We start from the raw sequence: 15379 nt of genomic DNA on the forward strand, positions 1-15379 counted from the left end.
TAAAAAGTATTGATGTTAAAAGTGGAAAATAACATACATGGTCTCAGATTGTTCAGGTCACTCCCTGGTTTACCTGGGTGCAACGCTGTTAAGTATAGGAATAAATACAATGGTCCAAAGATGGTTAGAGATACATCCAGATAATTGGTACAAGATGACAATTATACTTCTGTAGACAATTTTTTTCTTATGGACATTGCAGCAGCACAGAACTTTGCCACTGCATACGTGGTAGCTGGGTTTGTGTCCTGGAGGAGAAAGCCTAGATAAAAATTATCTGCCCTCCCTGGCCATCTCTCTAATAAGGGGAGAATATGTGCAGATCTACAAACTCCGTATAGCTCACAATGTAATAGAACATGTGAATTATCTTCCAGTTCTCCATTACCACATATACAAACCCGTTCTGCTATTGGTGTTCTCTTATACCTGCCCTGGAGGAGTGCTGAAGGAAGAATGTTAAATCTGGTTCTGAAGAAAGCTATTCTTTGTTTTGGGGAGATCAGGTCATTTAGATATCTTGCCGATTCCCACACACCCTGTTTGATTCTGTCCCTACTGTGGAGAGGCAACCTATTTAGTTCTTCAACTCCATGTCCTTCATTCTATTGATTATTGCTTGCTTTGCTTGATCAAAACCTAGGGACATTAAGAATACCGGTGAGAGCCCATAAGTGCCCAGCTTGTGATCAATTGCCTGTTTCCAGGGGGAGGGGAAGTTGTCAGTCAACACTAGTGGGGACAGTCCCTCTGGAAAGAAATGCATTTTAAGCCAATCATCAATCATCCAATCATCAGCCAATCATCATCTTCCAGGCTCTTACCTGAATTTGAGGCATGCCTGTTTTAATTCTTAACTGGGCATTTGGAGTTTCTTTGGGGGCAGCTAAGATGGCTCACAAGAATTTGGTTTGTATGGTTTCTAGCAAGTCTTTCTTTGCAAAGATTCCTGTTTGTGCCCCATATAGAATTTGTGACAATGTTTTGGCCTCAAAAAGTTTTAAGGCAGCAGGTACTAACTGACCTCTGCCTGTGTAAAAGAAGTGTTTAATTGCATTTGAGGACCTATTGGCTGCTTGCAATGTGTTATCCAGGTGTGTCTTCCATGTCTCTTGCGAGTGGAAAACTACCCCAAGGTATCTAAATGTTCTAACCTGTTCCAACTATGACTGTGGTGATTCCCTTAACAACAGTGGCCAGGAAGGTCGTAAAATGGGACAAAACATACTTCACAACTGTCTTGCTTGGCCATAGAAATGTTGCCTCTACTGTGGTCATAAATCGAGGACTGCTTGTCCTGTGTGGCTCCCTGTGGTTGTCTTATCACAAAGCAGCAGTTTGCTCATAGATAATGGGAAGCAAGCAGAGCTCACATCAATAAATCATGCCAAAAATGTTGCTAAGGAATGGATGGTGTCAATGCAACTATGCCAATAAAGCAAATGTGGGCAGAAACCCTCCTGGCTGCAAGAAGCCTTTGTTAATCATGGGACAAAGAAGAAAAGCTGGGAGGGGCACAAATGTTCCTATTAGGCTGCCAGGAAAATGCCTTCTAAATGCAGTAATTATCAACCACGTTTGACCTCTCCTATCTGCACAGAAATGTTATATGGGTAATCCACTTTCTTGCCCCCCTGACTGAAGCCAGGGCCTTCACTTGCGACGTTATGAAAGGAAGGAAAAATGACCATACCAATTCAGTGCAGTTTTCTCTCAGCAAGATTCCAACAAAAATCTCATTTCTTTCTAACAAAACCACTCACCGATCTGGAAAGGGCATTAATTCTTCATCCCCACCTTGAAAAAAGGAATAGGAGAGGGAACATATCAAAAGTAAATGACTCTCTATACACACACGCATTATGTTGCATTTAGGGAATCCATTAGCCGTTGCTATTACTGGAAGGATTCTATGACCAACAGTTGGAATAATTTCCTGTTGTACAAATGGCAATTCCCACACCCATATATACCGTACACCAAACAATTCTACGAGGAAGGAACCTCTGCAGTAGTTTTCAAAGTACGCCCACCTTCTTACTTTAACTTACATTCAAGTTAGAAGCAAAATATAAATAACGTCTAAGTGCATCGACACTTAGATGTTAGCATGTGACAGAGAAACAAAAAAAGATGCTCACATTATTTTAGTAACCAGAAGTATACCACCCGAGAACGGAATTGAATAATTCATTCAGACTGAAGGTAGCCAACCTGGCGCTGTCCAACCGATGCAGTGGTTTGTTTCAAGCATCCAGCCTGGAGGGATGATTCGGTTCTTAAAGCGCCCTGAAGGAACACTTGAAACTGAATATTCATACAGCCTTCACATTAACCCAGCTGACACCAAGCCACGTGTTTGTGAAGACGGAACATAATTGCATCCTGTAAATACAATGAAACATGGCAAAGATTTGACCCAATGCATGGAAGTCTTCTTGTACTTGCCGCATCTTACAAGGCTAAAATGCAAATGTGATGGTGACTGCAGCCACCAAACAGGGGATCCAGAAATAAAATTGGCTCATTTTCATCAGCTGTTCTTTCACTGCAAACAGGGCTGGCCCAGTTGCAGCAAAGGGATTCTAGATCAAACGCGGTGGATTCGCTTATGAAGTACTCACATTTTAAGGAAAGGAATAATACACCTCGTGTGGTTTGACTGTGCGAAGAGAAGGAAAATACTGAAGCTGCCGGATGCAAGGTCATTTGGAGACATTTCAATCCAAGCCAAGATAAATCATTCCAAATTGATTTCATTAAGACCCCTGATTGTATCATAGAAAACAGCCACCCTGCATGTGTTTAAATCACCTCCAAATGAAATAATGAGAAATAACCTTTGCTGTGCCCATAAAGAGACCACAGCAGACTGCAAGCGAACTGGTCTGCCTTTGTTCAGGCACTTTCCTTTATGAGCCCTAAGGAGGATCCAATCTAGCTAATTTGATGGTTTGCAATTCTGCAGTGTTACAGCCCCTCTAACTGGTAATAGCCAGCAATCAAATCTCAGCGACTAATGGCCAGATTTCTGGAGTTGTAGCAAAGAAAGGGGACTCCCAAACTGTTGTGCATATATAAAAACACACATTCACTCTACCGAGATGTCAGAAGGACATCACTTGTATGTTGTTAGAATACAAAGAAATAACAAAGCTTACAGGACTTTTGAAAAGATTGATATCCGGCACTGGAACAGCAGGATGATTTTAGTAGAAGCCCAAATTTTAATTAAAAATAAGAGCTGGGTTTTGATTTGAAGACCTTGCAAATTTTTGGTTGCATGTTTGCATATTTATTCATATATTCAATGTCTATGGCAGATGTGTCCAACCTTGGCAACTTTAAGACTTGTGGACTTTAACTCCCAAAATTCACCAGCCAGTTATGTTGGTGGGGAAATTCTGGGAGTTGAAGTCCACAGGTCTTATAATTGCCGAGGTTGGACATTTATGGACCTCAATTCCTAGAATTCCTCAGCTAGCCATGCACAAGTCGTAAAATTTGAAGACCCCTCATTTCAAAGAACAGTGGCAGAATTCCTGTTTTCAAGGATGTGCACAGAGAATTCAACATAATGCACATTTTATTTATTTATTTATTTTATTTATTTATTTGGAGTTTTTATATGCCACCCAATCCCAAAGGACTCTGGGCAGCTTACAAGAAATATAAAAAACACACAACGACAAAACAATTTAAAACAACAGACACCCCTATACATTCATTCTAGTCGGGGCCGGACCTCAACAGTGAGGTCAACAGCCCCAGGCCTGCCAGAACAGCCAAGTTTTTACGGCTTTCCTGAAGGCCATCAGAGTGGGTATGGTCCGGATTTCGGGTGGGGGGAGCTGGTTCCAAAGAGTCGGAGCAGCCACCAAGAAGGCTCTCCTCCGAGGGCCCGCCAGCCGACATTGTTTGGCCGATGGCATCTGAAGGAGGTCCAATCTATGGGATCTTACTGGCCGCTGGGAGGTATGTGTCAGTAGGCATAATACCTAATGCCATAATACCTAATGCCATAATGCCTATATGGCATTTAACCCGATCTGGGACTGTAATAAAGTTTTGATTTGATATATAGCATTAATATAATGGTCAATTTTATCTCTATAGCTAGAGATGCATCAACATAGTGCACTATCTTTTTATTTAAAAAAAACTTTTTTTAAAAAAGTAAGAGATAACAAACTCAAACCCTGGATCCATTCCTTAAAATCAGGAGATTATCTCTCCTCCCAGTTATTAAGGATTATCCTCTTTGCCATACACCAGATTTGATAAAGCTATGCTTCTTCTGGGGAGAACAATTTCTGCATTTTCTTAACATAATTCAGCATCACGTTCATAAATAGTAATAGTAGCAGTATTTATTCCCCAACTATTTCTTTCCCAAATTATTTTAACATATGTATCATTTTGAAACAAAAAGTAAAGCTACAAGAGGACAAGAATAAATCATATTGTAGGAATCCAACCCCCACCCGGAGAATGAAATATTTTGGGAAATATTAAAAAGTCAGGATAAAATATTTTCCCCAAAGGAGAAATAAAAACATCTTAAGGGAGGCAGAATCAAGCCCTAGTTTCCCTGGCCGAAGCCTAAACTGAGGAGGCCAGCTTTTAGAAATGTGGATTTGGTAATCCATTGAGGAAGACTGGGTCAGGCGTAGACTCCAGATAAGCAACAAACAAAAGGTTGACCAAATTAGTTTAGACAAACACCTAGGATTTGCATTTCCTATTTTACCTATAGAGCCAACTATGACCCTTACATGACCCCCATAGGAATCTGATAACAGCCAATAGAATATTAAAGGACATGTTCTTGCAAAGGAACAGGAAGCTCAAATATAAAGCCCAAATAAGATATAAAAACCCACCCACTCTCAATTCCATTTTGTCAGCTGCCCAGAATCACATGTGATTCTGCTTCATGAATAAACCTCTTTCCAATCAGCCTCCATGTTGTTTCCAGCATTTTTCTCCCAGCTTGGAACTAAACCAGATGGATATTTCTTCCAACAATATAAGTCAAAAAACTTTTTTGATGTAATGTAAGAAATAGTGATGAAATATCTAACAGACCCAGCTATAATGTAGGAGGAAGTATGATAGTTATGGAAGAAACAGGGCCAGTAATTCAGAGAAGTGACTCAGATTCACTTGACCTTAATTATATCAGATATAAGCTTCACTGGAGAATTCTTCTGTGCCCCAAGATTCTGAGATGATGGCCTACAAGCAATATATACTTTTTAGACATCCAAATGATTTTGTTTCTTAAGTATTCCTATTAGAAAGGGCTTAGCAAAAATCTAATAACATCCATCTCTCCAATTGGCCCAATATCTAGTCCAGGACCTGATGTATTTTATGGGCAGCCAAAATTGCTTTTGAATTTGCTGTGTGATTTGGATGTGAAAAATATGAAGGAACTGTTCATCCAATATTCAAATCAACCCAGAAATACTTGACTAAATCCAAGCTGCTGAACTGATTTGGTTAGTCACTTCAAAGAGGGTTGGACTGGAAGACTTCCAAGGTCCCTTCCAACTCTGTTATTCTGTCATTCTGTAAAGGGTGATTTCCTCTTCAGAAGGAATCATCACTTAGCCCTTAAATGCACTTATGATGGTCAAAGCAGGGAAGCTCCCATTGGAAAGAATAGCACAGAATTGGTAGTGTTTAGGCACCCAGTGTCACATGTGAAATGGGCAACCATCAAATAATTATGACGTGGCACATCTTGTTCAAGAGTTGCATTCAACAATCACCCAAACCTCTTTCCATGATATTCCATACCCTCCTTTTCTTCTCTCACAGTGTCCTGATGATACCCAGTTCTCATTAGTCTCTTTTGAATTATTCACAATTATTCACGCCTTAAACCACTGATGCATCTTCATATAAACTGATAATGTTTCCTTTGAACTGTACCTCAACTCCTGATGATTTCATGTATACTTCCTTGTCATTTTCCTGGCCAACACTACACATATGGTTTGATGGATTTTAGCTGATATCAAATGGCCAATCAGGATTAGATCTGAGTTAATGCTTGGGTGGAAAAGGACAAGAAATCTCAGAGTGGACTGAGAAGTCGAAAAAAGACTCTAGAAGGCTACAGAAACTTTCTGTCTATAAAGAAAACTTATATGGACATTTTTGGGAGCCAGTACAGATGTTGTAGGTGACTCAGTGGCTAAGACGTTGAGTTTGTTGATCAGAAAGGTCAGCAGTTTGGCAGTTCGAATCCCTATTGCCGTGTAACGGAATGAGCTCCCATTACTTGTCCCAGCTTCTGCCAATCTAGGAGTTTGAAAGCATGTAAAAATTCAAATGGAAACATAGGGGCTACCTTTGGTAACAGTGTTCCGTGTGCCTTCAGCATTTAGTCATGCCAGCCACATGACCATGGAAACGTCTTCGGACAGTGTTGGCTTTGAAATGGAGATGAGTACCACCCCCTAGAGTCGGGAACAACTAGCACATATGTGCAAGGGGGAGCCTTTACCTTTACCTTTACAGATATTGTACCACCTCTGCTCTGCAAGTTTTTTTTATGACTGCGAAAGACAATGTCTTGGCTACCCACATAGCAATAATAACACCCCAGATTTAACACAGGTCGATAAAAAGAACAAAAACATCTGGATAGTGGACATGGTCAGCACCTGGAGAACAGAAGAGAAAGAACTGGAGAAAATCCCCAAATATAAAGAACTGTAGATGGGAGTTGAACAACTGTAGCAACAGAAAGCAAAGAGTAATAGTAATAGGCATTAAATAGTAATAGGCATCTTGGGTACAATCCCAAAACATCTGGAGCACCACTTGAACACCATTGTCATGGACAAAATCTCCATCAGTCAATTGCAAGAGGCAGTTTTATGTGGAAGAGCTTCCATCATATGATGATAAAAGCCTCAAGCAACATCTGTCTATCCCAGGTCCTTAGGAAGGACTCGATAGGTGGATCATGGAAGAAACAGAAATTGTATCCAGATCCCCTATTCATACCAGCCCACACTGCTTAATTCTACAAGTAGGCTACAACATTCTTAGATGAAGGCTTAAAATGTATATATAATCCACCAGCAGCAAAAATAATATATCTTTAATAGATTAATGTTCCCACAACAATCTCCAGAGGAAGTGGAATTTTTCTGCCATTTTGGAAACCTTTGAAACTATTAAAAGTGGAAAACCCCAAGTCTTCCTAGAACATCAGGTGAGTTTTGCAAAGAATGTAAAGAAGTCTTAATATCAGATTTTTTTATTTTTGTGCAAGACACTTCTCCGGGACTTGGAAACTGTCTAAGAAAAAAATCTAAATCTAATCCTTAAACTGGGTAAAAATGTTCAGGAACTGGCCTATTCTAGGCCTATCTCACTATTTAATGTGGTCTATCAATAGCAATAGCAATAGCAATAGCAGTAGACTTATATACCGCTTCATAGGCCTTTCAGGCCTCTCTAAGCGGTTTACAGAGAGTCAGCATATTGCCCCCAACAATCTGGGTCCTCATTTTACCCACCTCGGAAGGATGGAAGGCTGAGTCAACCCTGAGCCGGTGAGATTTGAACCGCTGACCTGCTGATCTAGCAGTAGCCTGCAGTGCTGCATTTAACCACTGCGCCACCTTGGCTCTTAACTTAGTACTATCAACTTAGTACTAATTATTAGCCAACCATTTTAAGTTATTATAATAAAAAATATTCATATAGAATAGATCAAATCTGATTTTATTCAAAATTGAAATAGAACCACCCCATCAGGAAACCATTAAATATTACATTATATTACACGAATTAGCACATTAATAAGCTTTCACTAGCTATATGTTCCAAAATGCTTTTGGTTGTCTGATACTAAAATTCTTAATGCAAATATTAAAGAAATGTAAATATAGGGCTGCTTTTTCAAGATGACTCAGCATATTTATGAAGCAAGTAAAGCACAGCAAAATCTTAACAGTTATGATTCTATTATGATTTTAAGGCATACTAAGTAGAGCTACACATTGCTGTTATTCAACCTAGCATTGTGAATAGTAGAGGAAAATGTCCTTTTAAGATGTCATAAAATCAATAAAATATCGTCCAAAATTACGTGCAGAATTCTAATATTGCTTATAATTATTTGCTTTCCATTGATTTCAGTCTCTATTTGGTCAAGATTGAAGATGTTTTTCAAGAGGAGCACACAAAAAAATTAGTTGGCATTTTTCAGCAACAGTGAAGAGAGTATGACTAAATCATCAAGAATTTCAGTTTGTTGTTTGCTTGTTTCAGTCCAGTATTACGAAGAGCCAGTTTGCTCTAATGGTGAAGGCATCAGAGTTAGAAAACAGGAGACCCTGCATTCATCCCATCTTAGCTATGAGAGTCAACTGGGTGACTTTGGGCCAATCATTAGGAGACAATGAGTTGTAGTCCCACCTTTAGGCACAAAAGCTGGCTGGATGATTGGGCCACTCACTAGGATATGGTGAGGAGGAGGAAGGTATGTTAGATACATTTGCTGCCTTGCGCTATTTTTAAAAATAACAAGGGTGAAATACAAATAACTATTTTAAAATACCTCTCATACTAAACAAAATGCATCTACCCAAAAAACCAAAATATTTAAAAATTTTGCTCTGGACTTGTCATTCCAAGAAAGCAACAACAATGCCATTGAGATGTAATATTTGTATTTCAACTATTCTATTATGCTTTTCAAAGCTCCACAATTTCTTTTGAAATTCCTTCATACTTTGGTGTGTCACTCTGAGATGGAAGCTGTGAGGATTCACACAGGTGAATCACAGAGACAAAGGTGGCCATAGTTCAAATCTTAGTGGCTCTCAAGTCATTCAGCAGGGAAGCAAATAAACTTGGATAAAAAGCAAGGAGATTTTCATCCCTGGAAAGTCCAGGCTGGAGAGCATGCTTAGCTCAGTTTCATTTCAATGGTATTCTTAAGTGTGTTATTATACATCACTAAATCATTTTTATCATTATTTTTATTATTCCTTGAATGAGGCTTGAGAAGTAAACTTCCTTTGAAGTACCCAACCAGCAATTTCAAAACCCCACTAAGATCCACTTTTGTGTAATATAGGTTCTTGTACACATATGCATTATGATTGTCATTGTTTGGTGCCATGTTAAAAATCTGGATGCTTTAGGAATGGACAGAATTTTAGCTCATCAGTTGTAGTTATATTATTTGGGAAAACATTGATTTTATAACAGTATCTTTAATATCCTAATCCTTAGGAAAGTTTCAATAATCAGAACTAAATCCAGTCAAAACCATATAATAGACTGTGAGTATATTATTATCATTTTGCTGTTGGGGTGTACTAGCAAAGGTCAACTTTCTATTTTTGCATAAAATGACAACAAATCACAGCAAATCTCAAAATGTTCTTTATATTTCCTAAACAAACATAAATTTTAATTTCTCAGTCTATTTTGGCATTTTGCATTATGTGATTCAGCAGGGCTGATTCTCCTGTAAGTCACACCGGAGTATAAGACGCACCAAGATTTTGAAGAGGTAATTTTTTAAAAAAAGGTTTTGCACTCTGCAGGCTCCCAAACCCTCTTCATGACTTGTTTTTTGTGAAAAACGGGGCATGCAGAGAGTTTGAGAGGTCTGCAAAGTGCTTCTGAGGACTGGGGGGGCAGGGGGCAAAAACGAACAAAAAACCAGCCTGTTTTTCACAAAACGGGCTTGTTTTTTGCAAAAAAGGGGACATGGATATGTTTTGGGAGGTTTGTAGAGTGCTCCTGGGAAGTGTGTGTGTGTGGAAGGCAAAAACAGGCAAAACATGGCCTGTTTTCACTTATTTCTGCACTCCCCAGCCCAAAAATGGGCATTTTTGCAAAGCGAGTAGGGTTTCGGGAGGCCAAAAATGCTGTATTCAGTGTATAAGATGCACCCAGATTTTCACCCTCTTTTTTGGGGGGGAAGGTGTGTCTTATACTCTAAAAATACTGTATTTATTTATTTATTTATTTATTTATTTATTTTACCCGACCCATTTGCCTCTGCAACCAACACAGAGCAGGCTGCAGACCTCACACAGCAATAAGTTTGAAGCAAGATACTTAACCCAACTGTCAAAATATATTCCTCCTGCAGAAGGAATCAAACACCTCAAATCCCAAAGGGTGACTGAAAAAGCCAGTTCTTTCTTACTTTTTGGAAATGCAAGACTCTTGGGAATAAACAGGGGAGTATTATTCCAGAAAAATGGAGCAGAAAACATCTAATTGGTGTTTCTGCAAATTATGTTCCCCAAAGATAAGAATCCATAGGGATCCTTCCCTTCCAGATCTTTATAACAGGGAAAAACTTTTGGGAGCTGTTGAACTATTCCAGTGATCACTGTCTAGTTCCATGAAACGGTTGTTATCAAAGTTTTTTGTTTTACATAATGCATTATTTGTGATCTGAAAGCTAAGCAATCTTAATGCTCATTGCTTGATTATTTTCACCCTGCACATTGTGGATCAGATTATTCTTCTCCCCGTCATTCATAGAACCATTAAACCATAACCAGAATTTCTCCAAAGCATGACAAAAGGAAAATGTTGTTAATACAGAGAGAATAACCACATTCACCCTATGAATGGAATGCAATTTTGACTGCAGTTAAAGTATAGCAAATCAAATTCAGTTTTTGCCTATATTTAGACTCCCTTACACATGTGACTTTTCTTTCTGCACTACTCAAAAGGCCAATGGTATCCTTCAAAAGTTTCAAATGGACAGTGCGTCCTTGTACCATGAAATTATTTGACCTAGACTGAGAGGTTCTGCTGTAGAAGAACCTAAAGAAGATATGCCTGAACTTTCTCTAAGGACTCTGAGTGGATGGAATTATTCACTGTCCTAAGTAAAAACAACAAAGAAACTCAATAAAGGACCATCTTCCTCCTTCAAAACACTTCACAAGGTTATGTGGTAGAAACCAGCTTTTTTCTCAGAAAACTCACTTCTCTCTTTCCTTGTGTCTATCCTTGAATACAAATGCCCTTTAAATGTGTCAAAATGTGGAATGAAAGGTGCCTTCCATTAAGGCATCAACAAAGAATGCCCACAAAGGAATCATTGAACCACTAGTTAGCCTCTGTTAATCTGAGAAAACAATTATCTGATATTATAATAAAAATTATCCGTAATAATCTAAGTTGGCTGGTGCCAGAAGATTGTACAGATTGACTACAAACAATGACACGACAAAGTAGCATCAAGCAACATTAGATTCTCTACAAAAAGGGCCATTTGCCTACAAGCAAGAACTGGTGCCCCCTCCCCCCCCCAAAAACAGACAAGTATAGAAAATAAAGAACTTTGGGACCTTAGAATTCAAAGAGACAGGCACCTGTCACATAATACCCAAAGGCCTTACTATTTTTGATAAGAACAACAGAAAAGGTCTGGATAATGGACACTGCTGTACCCAGAGACAGCAGTACCATTAGTCACAGGAACCTTGGGTACTCCAACCTCAAAGTATCTGGAGCATCCCTTGAACACCATCAACATTTGACAAAATCCCGACCTGTCAATTGCAAAAATCAGCTTTACCTGGAACAGCTGACATCCTGCAACAATAGCTCTGACAACACCAAATACCCACATCTGCCTATTCCAGGTCCTTGGGAAAGACTTGGGACATGGATACAAATGCCAAATACAATCTAAACATTTGGCTGACTGTATGAACAACAACAACAACAACAACAACAACAACCGTTGAAAGAGAAAAGGAAGAAAATCCATGTGCCCAAAATATTTAATTTTCTTCCTTCCTTCCTTCCTTCCTTCCTTCCTTCCTTCCTTCCTTCCTTCCTTCCTTCCTTCCTTCCTTCCTTCCTTTCTTTCTTTCTTTCTTTCTTTCTTTCTCTTCCTTCCTTCCTTCCTTTCTCCCTTCCTCCCCCTCCCTCTCTCCCCCTCTCTCTCATTTAATCTCATATTCTATTTAATCTCCTGTTCGTGATAATGCAGAAGTTATCCTGTGTTTAAATGAGGCCACTTTCTGATGAATGTGCAGTTCCTTGTATTTCCTTCCTTGCTAGAGCTGGCGTGGGGGTGGGGGTGGGATGGGGTGGGGAAGCAGAGAAGGGGAGGAAACCTTAAGATCCAATCTATAACTGAGAGAGGAGCCTTCATAAAACCGGAACAAAGAGTTGCTTGCAGAGCTGAAGAGTCCTTCATCACCCAGGTGTGGTGATGATATTGGCCTGCAGAGGAGCTGGCCGGAGGGGCATAATAGGTTCCTGGCAGTTGACATTCATATTTCGAGCAGTTTCTAACCTCAAAGGACTCCCCAGTGGAGGTTACGAAACCACCAGGGATCTGCCAGGCTTAGAGCTGTCTGAGATATTTATTTGTCTTTAATGAGAACTGGAACAGGCAGCGATTCACACACCCAACCTATTCTTTGAACATCGCTCCCCCCCCCCCACTGCTGTCCTGTGGCTCAAAGCGTCATAAAAATCAGAGCACGGGGAGGTTTCTCCACTGAAAGGGCTTTGCATGTGGGAAAGGGGGAAGGCAAGGTGGGCCAGAGGAGGGAAAGATTGAACAAGGACCAGCCAGGGTTTCATCCTCTAAAGAAACAACATCTCCAGCAGCTCCCCCTCCCCTTCCTCAGTCAGCTAAAAGGAGCCTGGAAGAGAATATGGATTCATTCTCTGGACACCCACTCAGTGGCCACTAACACCCTGCCTGCCTGCCCTCCTCCTCCTCCTCCTCCTCCTCCTCCTCCTCCTCCTCCTCCTCCTCCTCCTCCTCCTCCTCCTCCTCCTCCTCTAGCTGAATCCTCTGGGAGAAACCTCTCCCCAACCCAGTTACTGTATTTGCCTCTTTCCTCACCCCACAGCATCTTTCGAGGAGGGGCTCTCCATCCCAGGTTATGAAGAACCAGCTTTAAGCTGTGGAGGGGAGAATGAAAAGGCTGAAATAAACGAACCCAGCAGCTCTCACCCCACAAAAGGGAAGGGACCATGTGGGAAGGAAACGGCCTTGGATGAGAGTGTTCCAATCTCACTAAGGAAAGGATGGTGAGATGGTGAGAAATACGGGGGGACAAATATGGAATTTCACACACACCCCCATCCTTTCCCCAAACTCTCATTGAAATAGGGGGTATCCAGGAGCTGATCTGTGTCCTGGATAACCTTCACAAGATCTTGAAGATTCCCTTCCAATTTCTTTTCAAATAAAAGAGGGAGTAAGAGTGAACTGTGTAAATGGACATTTGCAGTACTGGCGAGGAATGCAAATATGTCAGATCCCTCACCCTTTGGGGGGGGGGACCCTCTCTACCTTCATCCCTGCATAATAAGATTCCATTTACATCCCAGCAAGAAGAAACAATGACACCACCTAGAACTCTTCCATATATAGATGATGTATATGGCGCATGTTTGCATGTGCAAGTGCAGAACTGGCACTCATGAATCTAAAACAGTAGAGCTTACAAGGGAGAAGAGGAAAGGCTTTCAGAAGGAAGGGATGGAGGAAGGAGAGAGGGAAGGAGGAAGGGAGAAAGGAAAGAAGAAAGGAAGGAAGGAAGGAGGAAACCTTTTGGGAAAGCTAAGAAGAACACACATGCCTTTTGTCCAAGATTCTTGAGCACAACTCTGATTCAAAAGCACATCTTCTTCACGTCTTATCTTAACTTCTTCCTCTTCTTCTCCAGAGTCACCAAAGTACTAATGCCAGCCTTCCTTGTCCAAAACCATCACAGTCTGCCATCCTAACAAACCAGTCCAAGGCTCAAATTTAAGATCATAAGAGCCCACCTCACTGGCAGCTCTTCTCTGCCTTCAATCTTGAGATTTCACCCACTTGTACCAAATGCAGGAAAAAATGGCACAGTGCCTGCCTGGGTCTCGCCCTGTGAAGGATGAGCCCCCTGAAGTTTTCCTCTCCATCTTCACCACAGCCACGGAAAGGCCAACCCCAGAGGAACTTCCAAAGAGCCCCTCGGCCTCCTTGCTTTGAAACGCCACCTCCCCCCCTCACTCCAACCCCCTCCCCCCTGCCAAGTAAGGCTGGCAACCAGGTCCACCTAAGAAGAACCCTTCCAGTCCAAGGCAAAGCAACAGAGAAACCACCCGAGGAAAAGAAAAGGAGGAGAAAGAGGACAAGGAGGTGAGGCAAAAGTTCTCTCTCACTTACGGTATTTGGGGCTGGAATGGGTCTCCGGCGTGGCGGTGGTGGTGGTGCTGGCCTCTTGGAAGGGGGATAAGGTCCAGGAAGGAGCCGAGTCCTGAAGATAAGTCTTGTACGACGAGGTAGTGTACGCCGCAGTGGGCCAGAGCGGCATAGGGGGGCTCCGAGGGGCGCCGGGCGCCGGGCGGGCCACGAGCAGCGTGGTGCTGAAAGGGACAGCGACGGCAGCCGTGCTGCTGGCCAGGACGGTCGGGGGCGCCAGCGTGTGGCGCGCCGTGGTGGAGCGCGGCGGGACGGCCCGGACTGGGCCCCGGGTGGCCGGGAAGCGGGTGGGCGCCTTGGTCATGGTAGTGAGCCGGGTACTGATCTGGTTGGGCGTCCGAGAAGCGGCGGCGGCGGCGGCGGTGTCGGGCGAGGCGGTGAGCTCCGCGCTCTTGGGCGGCGTGGTGGGCTGCTTGGAGAGGAAGAAGGGGTCCTGCTCGATCCCTTTGGAATCCATCAGCTCGGTGGGCAGGTACTCCTGCACGGACCCCACCACGATCCACTTGAGCAGCATTAGGCTGAGCCCCAGGCCCACGAAGCCGATGAAGAGGGGCACCACGCAGAGCCACGTCTGCTGCCGGTTCCACACCAGGCAGTCGCCGCAGCGCACCTCCCGCCCCGCCGCCTCGGGCCCTCCATCGGCCGCCGCTGGGCCCCCGCCCGCCGCCGCCGCCCCCTCCTCGGCAGCGGCTGCGGCACCCGGCGGCGAGGCGACCCCTTCACTCATCCTCCTCGGCGCCTTTCTAGCCCTCCCCCGGGGAGAAGCAGCGGCATCGAGGGCGGGGAGGGCGCAGCATGCGGAGCGGAGGGGAAGCGAGAAACGGGGAGGGAGGAGGAGGGGAGCGGGAAGATCCGACGGCAGCGGGATGGGGGGAGGCAGCCGCAGCCGGCAGGTACCCGAAAGAGCTGGCCTCCCTTCGATCCGGAGAGCGCGACACCCCTCCCGCTCTGTCAGCTACATCTCCGCGCATTCACACGACCGCTGCTGAATCAGCTGGAACGCGCGAGCTCTCCCCCACCTTCCACCCGCCGAGCTCTCCTCCTTTTCTCTGCGATTTCCCGCCCCCTCCCTGTTTCCTGGAGTCCGGACCCCGCGGATAAATAATAATAATAAAAAAATATGAAAAAGCCCCTAAGATCCTGGGCGGTCTT

General features: G+C 42.9%; 1 protein-coding gene across 1 annotated transcript in view; it reads right to left on the reverse strand.

Annotated features, from left to right (window-relative positions):
- NRG3 (neuregulin 3) overlaps positions 1-15119 on the reverse strand; it is a 561068-nt gene extending 545949 nt beyond the window's left edge. Inside the window, exon 1 of the mRNA XM_087701943.1 lies at positions 14192-15119. Coding sequence (XP_087558069.1) covers positions 14192-14954 — 763 coding nt within the window. The 5' untranslated portion in view covers positions 14955-15119. The remainder of the gene's footprint in view (positions 1-14191) is intronic.
- Positions 15120-15379: the final 260 nt, after the last annotated feature.

The sequence above is a fragment of the Thamnophis sirtalis genome, unplaced genomic scaffold, assembly GCF_051295495.1.
Source record: "Thamnophis sirtalis isolate CommonGarterSnake01/CBP01778 unplaced genomic scaffold, rThaSir2_p1.2 scaffold_15, whole genome shotgun sequence".
Classification (NCBI taxonomy): domain Eukaryota; kingdom Metazoa; phylum Chordata; class Lepidosauria; order Squamata; family Natricidae; genus Thamnophis; species Thamnophis sirtalis.